This window comes from Choloepus didactylus, chromosome 20, assembly GCF_015220235.1.
Source record: "Choloepus didactylus isolate mChoDid1 chromosome 20, mChoDid1.pri, whole genome shotgun sequence".
NCBI classification, from domain to species: Eukaryota; Metazoa; Chordata; class Mammalia; order Pilosa; family Megalonychidae; genus Choloepus; species Choloepus didactylus.
Genome location: NC_051326.1, coordinates 673,179 through 686,893, shown reverse-complemented (window position 1 = coordinate 686,893; position 13,715 = coordinate 673,179). Strand labels below are relative to the sequence as shown.

At 49.2% G+C, this 13,715-nt stretch overlaps 1 protein-coding gene across 4 annotated transcripts in view; it reads right to left on the bottom strand.

The window, feature by feature from the left end:
• LPIN1 (lipin 1) overlaps window positions 1–13,715 on the bottom strand; it is a 95,248-nt gene that overhangs the window by 36,064 nt on the left and 45,469 nt on the right. For all 4 annotated transcript variants that reach the window (XM_037812665.1, XM_037812667.1, XM_037812666.1 and 1 more), the window contains exons 7-12: window positions 11,404–11,533; window positions 8,964–9,276; window positions 7,860–7,953; window positions 7,023–7,213; window positions 6,209–6,302; window positions 5,462–5,531 (exon numbers count right to left, since the gene is read on the bottom strand). In XM_037812665.1, coding sequence (XP_037668593.1) covers window positions 5,462–5,531; window positions 6,209–6,302; window positions 7,023–7,213; window positions 7,860–7,953; window positions 8,964–9,276; window positions 11,404–11,533 — 892 coding nt within the window. The remainder of the gene's footprint in view (window positions 1–5,461; window positions 5,532–6,208; window positions 6,303–7,022; window positions 7,214–7,859; window positions 7,954–8,963; window positions 9,277–11,403; window positions 11,534–13,715) is intronic.

Genomic DNA, 13,715 nt, shown 5'->3' with positions numbered 1-13,715 from the left:
CAGCATGGTACTGGCACAAAGATAGACATATAGATCAATGGAATCAGATTGAGAATTCGGAGATAGAACCCCAGATCTATGGCCGACTGATCTTTGATAAGGCCCCCAAAGTCACTAAAACTGGGTCATAATGGTCTTTTCAACAAATGGAGCTGGGGAGAGTTGGATATCCATATCCAAAAAGAATGAAAGAGGACCCCTACCTCACACGCTACAACAAAAATTAACTCAGAATGGACCAAAGATCTCAGATATAAAAGAAAAGTACCATAAAACTCCTAGAAGATAATGTAGGGAAGACATCTTCAAGACCTTGTATTAGGCAGGGCCACTATCCTAGACTTTACATACAACCCAAAGCACAAGCAACAAAAGAAAAAATAGATAAATGGGAATTCCTCAAGCTTAGAAGTTTCTGCACCTCAAAGGAATTTCTCAAAAAGGTAAAGAGGCAGCCAGCTCAATGGGAAAAAATTGTTGGAAACCATGTATCTGACAAAAGACTGATATCTTGCATATATAAAGAAATCCTACAACTCAATGACAATGGTACAGACAGCCCAATTATAAAATGGGCAAAAGACATGAAAAGACAGTTTTCTGAAGAGGAAATACAAATGGCCAAGAAACACATGAAAAAAATGTTCAGCTTCATTAGCTATTAGAGAGATGCAAATTAAGACCACATTGAGATACCATCTCACACCAATTAGAATGGCTGCCATTAAACAAACAGGAAACTACAAATGCTGGAGGGGTTGTGGAGAAATTGGAACTCTTATTCATTGTTGGTGGGACTGTATAATGGTTCAGCCACTCTGGAAGTCAGTTTGGCAGTTCCTTAGAAAAGCAGATATAGAGATACCCTTCGATCCAGCGATTGCACTTCTCGGTATATACCCGGAAGATCAGAAAGCAGTGACACGAACAGATATCTGCACGCCCATGTTCATAGCAGCATTATTCACAATTGCCAAGAGATGGAAACAACCCAAATGTCCTTCAACAGATGAGTGGATAAATAAAATGTGGTATATACACACGATGGAAATACTACGCGGCAGTAAGAAGGAACTATCTCGTGAAACATATGACCAGCATGGATGAACCTTGAAGACATAATGCTGAGCGAAATAAGCCAGGCACAAAAAGAGAAATATTATATGCTACCACTAATGTGAACTTTGAAAAATGTAAAACAAATGGTTTACAATGTAGAATGTAGGGGGAACTAGCAATAGAGAGCAATTAAGGAAGGGGGAACAATAATCCAAGAAGAACGGATAAGCTATCGTGGGTAAATTTAACATTCTGGGAATGCCCAGGAATGACTATGGTCTGTTAATTTCTGATGGGTATAGTAGGAACAAGTTCACAGAAATGTTGCTATATTAGGTAACTTTCTTAGGGTAGAGTAGGAACATGTTGGAAGTAAAGTAGTTATCTTAGGTTAATTGTCTTTTTCTTACTCCCTTGTTACGGTCTCTTTGAAATCTTCTTTTATTGTATGTTTTTTTTTTATTTTTTTTTTTCGTACAGTTGATTTTAAAAAAAAAAAGTTTAAAAAAAACAAGGAAAAAAATATGTAGAGCCTGAGGGGCCTGTGGCGAATGCAGGGGTATTCGCCTACCCCACCTTGATGGTTGCTAACATGACCACAGACATAGGGGACTGGTGGTTTGATGGGTTGAGCCCTCTACCACAGGATTTACCCTTGGGAAGAACGGTTGCTGCAAAGGAGAGGCTAGGCCTCCCTATGGTTGTGCCTAAGAGCCTCCTCCCGAATGCCTCTTTGTTGCTCAGATGTGGCCCTCTCTCTCTACCTAAGCCAAATTGAAAGGTGAAATCACTGCCCTCCCCCCTACGTGGGATCAGACACCCAGGGGAGTGAATCTCCCTGGCAACGTGGAATATGACTCCCAGGGAGGAATGCAGACCCAGCATCGTGGGACGGACAACATCTTCTTGACCAAAAGGGGGATGTGAAAGGAAATGAAATAAGCTTCAGTGTCAGAGAGATTCCAAAAGGAGCCGAGAGGTCACTCTGGTGGGCACTCTTACGCACAATTTAGACAACCCTTTTTAGGTTCTAAAGAATTGGGGTAGCTGGTGGTGGATACCTGAAACTATCAAACTACAACCCAGAACCCATGAATCTCGAAGACAATTGTATAAAAATGTAGCTTAGGAGGAGTGACAATGGGATTGGGAAAGCCATAAGGACCACACTCCTCTGTCTAGTTTATGGATGGATGAGTAGAAAAATAGGGGAAGGAAACAAACAAACAGACAAAGGCACCCAGTGTTCTTTTTTACTTTAATTGCTCTTTTTCACTTTAATTATTATTCTTGTTATTTTTGTGTGTGTGCTAACGAAGGTGTCAGGGATTGATTTAGGTGATGAATGTACAACTATGTAATGGTACTGCGAACAATCAAATGTACGATTTGTTTTGTATGACTGCGTGGTATGTGAATATATCTCAATAAAATGAAGATTTAAAAAACAAACAAACAAACAAAAAAACTTAACTAAGGATGGTAAGGACTTGTACACAGAAAACTCTTAGAAGAAAATGTACAGAAACATCTTCAAGACCTAGTGATAAGAGGTAGCTTCTCAGACCTTACACCCAAAGCATAAGCCATGAAAGAAAAAAATAGATAAATGGGAACCCCTCAAGTTTTAATGCTTCTGTGCTTCAAAGGACTTTATCAAAAAGGGGAAAAGACAGCTAACTCAATGGGAGAGAATAACAGGAAATCTTTATTTGATAAGGGTTTGATATACAGTACACAGAAAGAAATCCTACAACTCAACAATTATAAAATTGGCAAAAAACACGAATAGAGATTTCTCCAAAGCGGAAATAAGAAATGGCTAAAAGCACATGAAAGGATGTTCATCTTCATTAGCTATTAGGGAAATGCAAATCAAAACCACAATGAGATGCCATCTCACACCTGTAAGAATGTCTGCTATTCAACAAACAGGAAACTACAAGTGCTGGGGAGGATGGGGGGAAACAGGAACTTATTCACCGCTGGTGGGAGCGTAACTGGTGCAGCTGCTGTGGAGGACGGTTTGTTGGTTCCTCAAGAAACTGCTGAGCTGCCCTATGACCTGGCACTTCCACTGCTCACTACATACCCAGATCTGAAGGCAGGGACACAGACAGACATTCGCACACCAATGTTCACAGCGGCATTGTTCACAACTGCCAAAAAATGGAAACAATCCAAGTGTCCATCAACCAATGAATGGATAAACAAAATGTGGTGTCCACGTACGATGGAATATTACTCAGCAGTAAAAAGGAATGAGGCCCTGAAACACACCTTGAGGACACAACACTGTGAAATAAGCCAGACACAAAATGACAGATACTATATGATTATGAACTAACTGTATGATCTAAATATAATAAATAAACTCATAGTCATAAAACAGAAAAACAGTTACCAAGAGATAGATTGAAGCTAGAGAATAGGGAGCGGTTGCCCATAATGCACAGAATTTTTAACAAGGTTCAACTTAAATGTCTGGAAACAGATAGAGGTGATGGCAGCTTGTTATTGGGATGATAAGTAACAGTGCTGAATTGTAGGTGAATTGGGTTGAAAGGGGTTGTTTAGAGTGATGTATGTCACAAAAGGAAAGCTAGAGGTTTAAATATGGGACTGTATAAACAGTGAACCTTGAGGTGGGTGTTGTTTAAGATTAACACCACAAATATGAATAGTACAAAATGTACGACACTTGTACTAAGAGTTAGTAATCGATTGGTCTGTGGGGAGAAGTCCCCCACGCAAGCTACAGACAGTGAACAGTAACATCTTAATGTCCTTTCACCCACAGTAACAAGTTGTCCAACCAGTGCTGGGGCCAACAGCAGGGCCATGGAGTGTTTGGGGTTTTCTTTTTTATGTCTATTTGTTATTTTTCTTTTTGGAGCAAAGAAAATGGTTTAAAATTAAATGTGACGACAACTGCACAACTAGGTGCTGACACTGGGAGGTACTGACTATATACTTTGTATTATAAGGTATGAGAATATGTCCCAATAAAAATGGCAGTTAAAAAAAAAATCTCAAAAAAGAAAAGCCCCTACCAGATAGATTCTCTGGTGGAGTTTCCAGACATTCCAAGGAGAACTAATACCAGTCCTGCTCAAGCTCTCCCAAAAAAACAGACGGAACATTACCCAACACGTCCCATGAGGCCAGTGTCACCCTTACACCAACGCCAGGTGAAGACACCACAAGGAAAGAAAGTTACAGACCAATATCCCCGATGATAAGTAATAAGTACTGCTAGTTAAAAACAATTCTAATAATACAGCTAAAGCACTATATCCTAACTGTTTTCTTTCCTTTACAGAAAGACTCTCTGGAAGAACTGTCTGGACTTGCCGCCTCCAATTTCTCTTCTACTCCATCGTGAATCCACTGCACTTACAAAGCAGTATCAAAAGTCACAGAGGAAAACCCAACTAAACAGTGAAAATAAAATGTTAATCAGTGTTGTGTCACTGTAACAAATATGGCTATTTCCCACAGATTAGACTATAAATCCAAAGACATTCTAATCATAACCCCATAAACTGATTCTAAAATTCATGTGAAGAGAGAAGAGCCAAGAGTCAGGATTCTTTGAAAGGTAGGAGAACCGACTCCAGCAGATCCCAGCTCACTCTGCAGCCAGAGTGACAGCACCACATGGGCAGTCAGAACCAGACAAGGGTCCAACCTCCTCACAAGTACAGCTCTTCCAGGTAAGAGATAACATCAATTCAATGGCAACCAAGTACTTTGATTATTCTTAAAAGATCGGCTTTAATTAACAACATTTCTGTCTTTTCCCTTAAACCATTAACTTAACCAGGAGAAAAGTGGCCCTTGTTTCTACGTGAGCGATGAGTAAGAGACAGACTTGGGCACAGTTGGGTCTGGAGGAGGCCCTGAGCTCCCGGGCAGCACAGAGCGCGCTCGGCGCTACGGAGGGTACAGCCGAGCAGGGCAGCGCAGCGCGGACAAGCCAGCAAGCTGCGTCCAGACGCCGGTGCGGCAGGAGGAGCCCCGTCTTCCCGCGCTCCCTGGCGGGCCGGCCAGCCCCTGGCGCCTGAGGAACGGCGTCCCTGCGCTCGGCCCCTCCAACCGGCCCCTCCGTCCAGGCCCCGTCCGCTCTCCTCCCACCTGTGCTGCCAGCACGGCAGGTGTCAGGGGCACGGCAGGTGTCAGGGGCAGGTGTCAGGGGCACGGCCAGCACCAGGGGAGCAGGGAGGACATTCAAGGAGCAAGAGGCACAGCCTTGAATCTCCTCAAGTTTATGCCCAAGAACTTCAGAAGAGCACAATGCAATCAAGCTTACAGGTTCTAACACAGAAGTTAAATGCCAACCACCCATACGAAACCATCCATCATTTTTGGTGCCCCTTTTCTTTCTCAAGTTAGAGCTCACCTTTGGCAAAGGTTTCTGGAAAGCCTGCATTGCCAGGAGCAGTGGAGCGGCCGTCGTCCAATTGTAGTATCTAAGGGGAAACAACAGGCAGAACGTCTGTACTGTCAGGAGAAGCAGTCAGAGGAAGCTCCAGGCCTCCAGCCAGGTCCTCGGAGAACCCAGTAGTGGCACCAACATCCCCCAGGCCTCCCCAGGCCCCAGCCCTCACCGGGGGCTCCGCTCCTGCACCAGCCCCACTGGCCGCAGCCAGAGGACGAGCCGCAGACGCCGCAGCTGCCAGGTGCAGCCCCAGCTCCACCACAGTTGCGGCACCAAACCACCGGCGTGCCGGGGGCACTTCCTGCCACATTTTGAGGAAAAGACACCTGGGCACCCTAAGGTAACCCAGCTTCATCTCAGGAAGAAACTTCCCTAACATTCCGCAAAAATGCCTGCACCTCCCTCACCCTCAAATAAAGTTTTAAAGGGGGTGGAGCAGGCAGTTGCCCTGTGCTCTGTGGGGTCCGAGCCCCAAGGCCAAGCATCGTGATGCTACAAATTCGATGACGAATTCTCGTACAGACGAATACTGAGATCCACAGGACCCAGCCATGCACTCCAGTGCCGCAGGGGACCCAGATGACAATTAAGTCCAACAAGGACCTCATCGTGTCTATTTCTAAGGCCTCACATCTGGGTGTCTGTATTTGAAAATGGAGCTGAAACTGTGCCGTGCCCCCACCAAGTCGACCTTCAGGAGGCACTTACTTATTCCCAATCTTCACCACAAGATTGGGGTCATCGATGATGGCAGGGTTGTCCACAAACTGTTGGTATGATACGGCCTGTTCCAGAAATACATCTGTTGAAGGCAAACAGCAAAAGAGGAGACTAGCTTCAAAAAAAGAGGCACACTTCACTCGCTCACCACAAATGTTTGCTGAGAGTAACACATGCCCACTGAGGTCAGTTCTGGACCATGCATTTGTAGAGGGGGATTCCGTTTGTTTGGGGCAGTGTCTGAGGATACGAGGGGGACGACCCCTTATTTGGGGCATATACAGTTATGCAGGGAGTCGGTGTGTGGAAATAGCATGTATACATGCAGGCCCCTGCAGAAGCAGATGTTCTGAAGACAAATGTCCTTGGTTTGCGGCTCCGCTACTGGTTTGGCCTCAGCCGCCCACTGGTGACATGAGTGTGACAACCACCCACCCACAAAGCGCTGTGCTTTAATGCCCCAACTCTGCTCCCAGGCTACGGGCGGAACCGGGACGCACAGCCGTGTCCAGCGAGCGCTGTCCAGCCACGAACGACTGGGTGCCCCCAGCCCACAAATCTGCCGTGGCCAACAGAACTCAGGACAGCCTGCCGCAAACCAGGCACGCCTGGGTCCTGAAGCGACAGAGCTGTGTGTGCTCGTTAACCGCAGCCGGGCGGAGAGCTGCTCGGGGAGGAGGGAATTTCGGAGGCCGGGGCAGGACTGCACCTGCCGCCACCCGTCCAGGCCTGCTGAGCAGCTGCGGTCAGAGGGCGCGTGGCTGCAAACCCCGCTGCCCTGCCCCCCGGGCTGCGGCCGCACCTTTGGTTATCTCCCGGTGGTCGCTGAGGCCCCCGCAGAGGGAGATGGCGATGGACGGCAGGTCTCGTGTGCCGTCTGAGGGGCTCTCCATGCCACTGTCGGCGCCGGAGCTGCCCACGGAGTGCGGGGACTGGTTGGCTGACCTGGAGCCACTGTCATTTCCGTGTTTTGCGAGCCCAGAAGGGTCCCCACTGAGAGGAAAAACAGGGAGAGTGTTCTGAGGATTTTAACTTTCTTGGTTCTTTCACTGGCATCAAAATGCTCTCTAACAACCCCTGAGAACAGCAAATGACTTCACCAAAGGACCAACTTCTCCTTTTGCACCTCAACAAAGGACAGAAATAACATAAATTCACCTTAGGACACAAAATAATTCTTTTAGCCTATTACATCTCTGTGCTCCCTTCCCAAACCCACGCAAAATAAACTGAAGATCCAGCAGCGTCCACAGGATGTCACTGTCCTCTAAGAAACCAGCCCCTCCTGCAAACACAGGACTTGCAAAGGGACCGCGAGGGCCACGGCGGAGGCTCTCCTGGAGGGGGAACGGGCCCTGCAGCTGCCCACCTTTGCCCGCTCTTTGGCTCGTGGTCCACTGACCACTGCAGACAGGAGCTTCGCCACGGGAGAGCCTGGGGCCTGCACTCCAGCCAGCCACGTGCACGGCCCACACTTGTCTGTGCACACAGAGCCGATTCTCCTCACTGGTGTACTTCACGGTAAAGTGGGAGCCCCCGTCCCCGCTCATTTTATAACCGAACATAAGGAAAAGCGGATTCACACAGTGTAATATTCACTTTATAGAAAATGATAGGAGGAATAAAAATAAAGATGTACTTTTTGGGAAAATACAGCGCAGCCACTTCAGGATCCATATCCGTGAGCTCGTCCAGGTAAACCCCATCCGCACCGAGGTGTCTGCTTCGTTTGTCTGAAACGAGAGAGCAGACGGACCCAGCACTCAGAAAGCTGTTCCTCCAGAAACCACCTTGTGGACTTCTCTGCACCTCTGGAAACAGCATTTAAGCACACTGTGTGGGTGTGCTCACCAAGAGCCCCACGTCGGACGTCTGCCGTGCAGCACGGCCAGGGAGCCCGGAGGCTCGTCTCCCACCGGCTGTGTGAGCCTCACTGACCTGCCTGTAGCGCCCTGTCATCATCACCATCATCATCATCGTCAGCAGTCACTTCATGATAACAGATGCATTAAGCCCTTCCCCACCAATGCTCCAGAAAAAGAGTGGCACCCTACATCGTGCCTGCCAGTCACCGAGCAGCAGGGTTTAGATTTCCTCTTTACTTTTGGAGGAAAATGCTGCAATTGACTCACCCAGTTCTAGAAAACCCCAAAAAGCTGCACAGCCAGCAAAGCTTGTTTTTCACATCCTCACAAACGTCCCACCCACTAAGCTGGCAGCCATGGACCTCACTGTGCCCTGTGATCTAAGAGAAGGTTCTCGACCTCGAGGAGCACATTCCTGATCATTTGAAATGACGACCAACAGTGTGAGGAGACTGGAACCGGGCAACAGGCCAGAGAGAGCAGCTGTGGGCAAGGAAGGAGACGAGCAGGACCAGCTAACAGTGGACTCCTGAAACTTCATTTCTATGAGCCCCACAGTGTGACCAAGAGGACTTCTGGCCAAGGGCTGTGAGCACGTTAACCCCTCTGGACCTCAGTCTCCCCAGCCCGTGAAATGAGGAGGTGGGTTACATGACCCCCAGTGCCGCCAGCCATCTGAGGTTCTGTGGCTGAGATTCCAAGAATTAGTGTGCTCAGCAAAAGCTCACAGGCTGAACATGGTGGATGTCAGAGTTCAGTTTCTACTCTGCCTCATCCTGAGCCTTTGATGGAAACAGCCGTCATCTATCAATTGGTAGTGAGCCTGATACTGCTGCCCCCATTCGGAATAAGAACTGGCATGGCCCCAGCATCCCCACCTTTTTTCCTAGGAGAATCCGTCTTGCTCGCCGTCTGGGCAACGCCAGCAGCCTGGGGCCTGGGCTCCTCGCTGGAAGGTAGAGGCAGAGCTGCTGCTGCCATGGCCGCCGCATCTTCTTCATTCACAAACTGCATTTCCACCTGGGGCTTGTCCCGGCCGAGGAGTGACTGCCCAGCAGGACCCCCGGCCGAAGCTGGGGACGGGTCGCTGAGGGTATCTGAAGACTCACTCTGTATGGCTTGAAAGTACGTTTTTTCAGAGATTTTTCTGCTGCTCAGTGGGCTGGAGTCTTTCATCTTGTGTAGAGATGACTAGACCAAAGGAGGGTAGATAGAGGAGAGAAACCAGAGCAAAACAAATAGAAAAACCGAGTTAACCAAGGAAAACAGGCCATCGCCAGCACTCTGGTCATTCCCATCCACTGCCCTCTGCGGGAGACACCTGGTGATTTCCATACCCGCCCAGGACAGCCCCAGAGCAACCGAACTTTCCTACACAACAGCCACTGCCAGACAGAAGCACGTGAGATCAGCAGTCGCCAAAAGTGGCAGCAACCCAAACATCCAGTAAAACAGAAAGCACATTCACGTGATGGAGCACTGTGTTGTACAAAAACAAACACGTGGAGGGATCCTGCAAAACTCATCTCTGCTGCCAGAAGTCACAATCGTGCCTATTCTCGGGAGGGACGTGGCGGGGGCGGCAGGCTGAGCAGTAACTGGGGAGAGCAGGCGCTGCCGAGGCTGGTCACGTCCTGTTTCCTAACCTGGGTGCAAGTGCACGGATACGTTCACAACGTGAAAACTTACTGGACTACACATTCATGAACTGTACAGTGCTCTGTGTGTCTCTTACATTTCAATAAAGTTCACCCCAAAAATGGGAGAGAACAAATAAATGAGTGGGAAAACTGCATTTCTGATTCTACCTCTCATAAAGAACTTCTAACTACGGAAAGGATTTACTCAAATGTAACTCATGGGTCAGAAAGTAAGGAGAGAGCACTTGCGTCTATATTTAATTTCACAGCTTCCATCACCTGAAAATAATACAACAGCAGACCTGGGGTTAGAACTGTTTTGCTAGAAATAGTGATGGGTTAGCGCACTCACCCCATTTCTCCAGCAACCATCATAAAGAGCTGGCTGGGTCAGCACCATTGCTTGTGGGCACTGAGGTCAGCGTTTTCTGAGAAAGCTAAATATAACCTAGGAGTGGAATGAACCCACAGCTTTGGCCGCAGCAGACCCACTCTCCACGAGGCTGCCCCTCCTGGCCCAGCAGGCACGTCCTCCGCTCGCTCACTCGCTCACTCCCGCACTCGCAGTCTGAACACGCACGGCGATGCAAGAGACTGGGGCACCTTCCCAGGACCTTGGAGTCTTTTAAAAAGAAGCTTGGAATAGAACGTAATCCAAGATGCTTGTACCACATTAGAAGAGGAAACACAATTTCTTCAGAGAGGAGACTATATCCCTTCACGCTTTTTGAACCCAATCTGTTACACCCACTCTGTGCTTGCACAGGAGCTCACTGCACTTCTCAGACAGGGACGCTGAGGCCCAGGTACAGGGGCTTTCCGGGCAGACAGCAGGTGTGCGGCACAGCCTGGCATGTGCCAGACGCTTTGCACGTGGTATCATTTAGTCTCCTGACAACTCTGAGTGGGATCTATTCTTCTCTCACATCTTACAGATGAAGACACTGAGGTTCAGAGAGGTCCAGGGATTTGCCCAGGATCATCCTCTAGCAAGTGGGGAGTGGAGACAGACCCAGGCAGTCCACTTCCCGTGTCCTTGCTGCGCTCAGCGGCTTCTCTGTTCCTTCTGGAGACCCCGACAGGGCCAACTCCAGACTCCATCAACAGAGAGGGTCCAATACTTCCTGAGGATCAAAGCCTTACACTTCCCCAACTTAACTGGTTAGGCCCAGATCTCCCATTTCTGCTCTATTAGCTTCTGTCGCTCTCCTGACTGCCAGCACCGTGAGGGACATGGGCACCTGTAAACTCCAGCTCTCAGCCCTCTCGGCCCCTGCCTCCGTGGGCCCAGCTTCAAGGCCCAGCGAGTGGCCCACACTAGTTGTCACTCATGTCTCACAGTCAAGCGCCAGGCATTTTGACTGGAAGCTTCAGTGTGCCAAGATTTGTGTACACGCTGTATTTTTGAAAATTTAATTTGCATTTTGTTGCGATGTAAGTGGAAATGCTAACGTAAGGGTTGCCTTGCATGTTTAAAACACACCAAGGAATTGAAAACTCTTGATAAAATCGATAATGCAAAAAAAAGCGATTCTGGTGCTCCTGGCTAACCGGCTACATGTTTACCTGCCTAGAGTTGCTGGAAGTTACAGTCCTCGGCCACGCCATGACTCTGACTCCACATTACTCAGATGAGCCGTCGCAGGGACCCGCAGCGTGGCGGGCGCAGCCCCCTTACCTCTGCGGCCTGCGGCAGCTCCCCCCAGAGCCAGAGCATTTCTGGGTTGTTCCTCGGCGCTGCCCTCTCCAGGGACCTGCTGACCAGCTCGGAGTCGCTTTTGGGCGTCGAGGGCCGGGAGGCTGAGGGACTTGAAGAAGCACAAACCCACGATTAAAGTGGGAAAATAAGCTTTTAAAAAACATTTTTAGCCCAAATCCATGGTTCAAAAAGCTCGTAAAAGGCGCCCTTATCAGCTGGCTCCACACCACATCCCTGCTGCAGCCACGGGGTCCATACAGCACGTGTCCACGTGTCCGTGTGTCTGTGTGTCCGTATGCCCATGTGCAAGCCTCTCCCAGTGAGGCTAACCCCACCCTAACCTGCTGCCAAGTTCAAAGAAGGTAGAGAAGATGAGAAAAGAGAGGAGCCAAGAAAAGGAAAGTGGAAACAAACGTAATGAAAAGACAAAGGAAAAAAATGTTTGTTCTTACCTCAAAACCACCCCCCTTTCCCACCTCAGCCCCAACATCACGTCTCCTGCACCCTCGGCTTTCAAATAAACTCTTCCAACTTCCAGGCAGCTGCAAAAGGGCCTTGGTCATCTGTGACAAGCTCCCATATAATCCATGTTTAAAATATTTACAAATCAGCAGTGGCTTTAAAAATGGGGAAGCACAATCACGTCCCGACGTCACCACAGATGCCGAATGCCGCGAGCAAGCGGCTGGCGTGGCGGCGTCCAGGCTGAGAGCCGGAGGGGCAGTGGCTCCCAGGACACCCCAGGGACTGGCTAGTGTGCAGAGGCCCCTCGGCGTTTACCTCAGGCCCACTTCTCGGCCTCACCTCCACATGCTCTACACTTTCTCTCTCGAGATCTGAGCGACTCCATCAGCCAACCCAACTGGCCAGAAGCAACCAACGCATGCAAGAGATTTGCACTGGTTCCTAAATTTCACATCCAGACAAGAACAAAAACCCATTCGGTCCTTTCTCATCTGTATTGTCCCATTTCACTGCCTCTCCTGTGATTACGATGGCGCAGTTTTCAAGTAGAGCAAAGAGCAAAGCTACCAGGGTTTCCCCTCTGCATACGCTGTCAAAGATCTGACACAACCTGCTAGAGAACCTGCACTGACACGCTGGTCTCATTGATATGTTTGATTTAGATTAAAACTCCACTGGGCCTAAAAGCAATTTTTCAGTTAGTACGAGAAGCACCCACTGAAGTTACCCAACCTGTGATGAACCATCCAGCGTCTCCCGGCCGAGCTGCTGGACCACACAGGCTGGACACCCCCCTCGTGACGTGGAGGAATGCACGGGCCGAACACCCCCCAGGCCACACAGAGGAACGCGCGGGCCAGACGCACCCTCGTCACACAGGAACGCGCGGGCCGGACGCACCCTTGTCACACAGGAACGCGCGGGCTGCCCTCCCTTCACCACCTGCCCCCCACCTGTCTACAATGAGGCTGCTCTGGTGAGAGGCTGAGGGTGCAGGCTGAGAGCTCGTTCCTGTGGAGCCCGAGAAGGACACTGACCCTGCACTTGCCCCTGCTCCCATCTACAATTGAACTTCTCTCCAAAGGGCCGATGCTTTCCCGGCACTGCCAGAACTGGAGAGTTGTGGACAGGGAGGTTCCAACGTGAACGGCTCAGCACCCGCACCTGGGTCCGTCCTCTCTCCAGCCATCACTAGAGTCCACTACCACGGGTGCCCCACCTTCCTCAGATCATCTGTGTAAAAAGCTCTGGTTATTAAACTTTATCACAAAAAATATAATTTATCACACGAAAGCATCGTTACGAGTGCTATGGAACAATAAATTGTCTTACCCACTGCCACTAAATTAAGTAAGCCCTTTCGACTGACTTTACCCTGCTCTAGAGGAGGGCTCTAGACGAGGGGTCAGCAAACTTTCTGAAAAGGGCCAGAGAGGAAATATTTTAGTCTCTGTGGGTCAAACGGTCTCTGTCAGATGACTCAGTTCTGCCGTGTCTCACAAAGCAGCCGTGGGTAACGTGGGAGTGCCCGTGGGGGTGCCCCGGCGTGTTCCAGCGGAGGATCAGCTACAAAAGCAGGAGGTGGCGGCACTGGCCAACCCCCGCGCTCAAAGGGTGGAAACGCACAACACAGTTCTCCTGCTGCTTTCCACTCCAGGATCCACAGCACACGGATTTTTCCCAAAGAGCCACGAGCCATAGATTGTCCCCAGGGCACTGAAGTTTGTCAGAGCCATGTTCATCAAAAACCAAGTCCTACGGGAAAGCCTAAGGAAGCTGCAGTTCTCGCCTCCTGCACTGAAGGTGCCACCGAACAAGCACTGGCC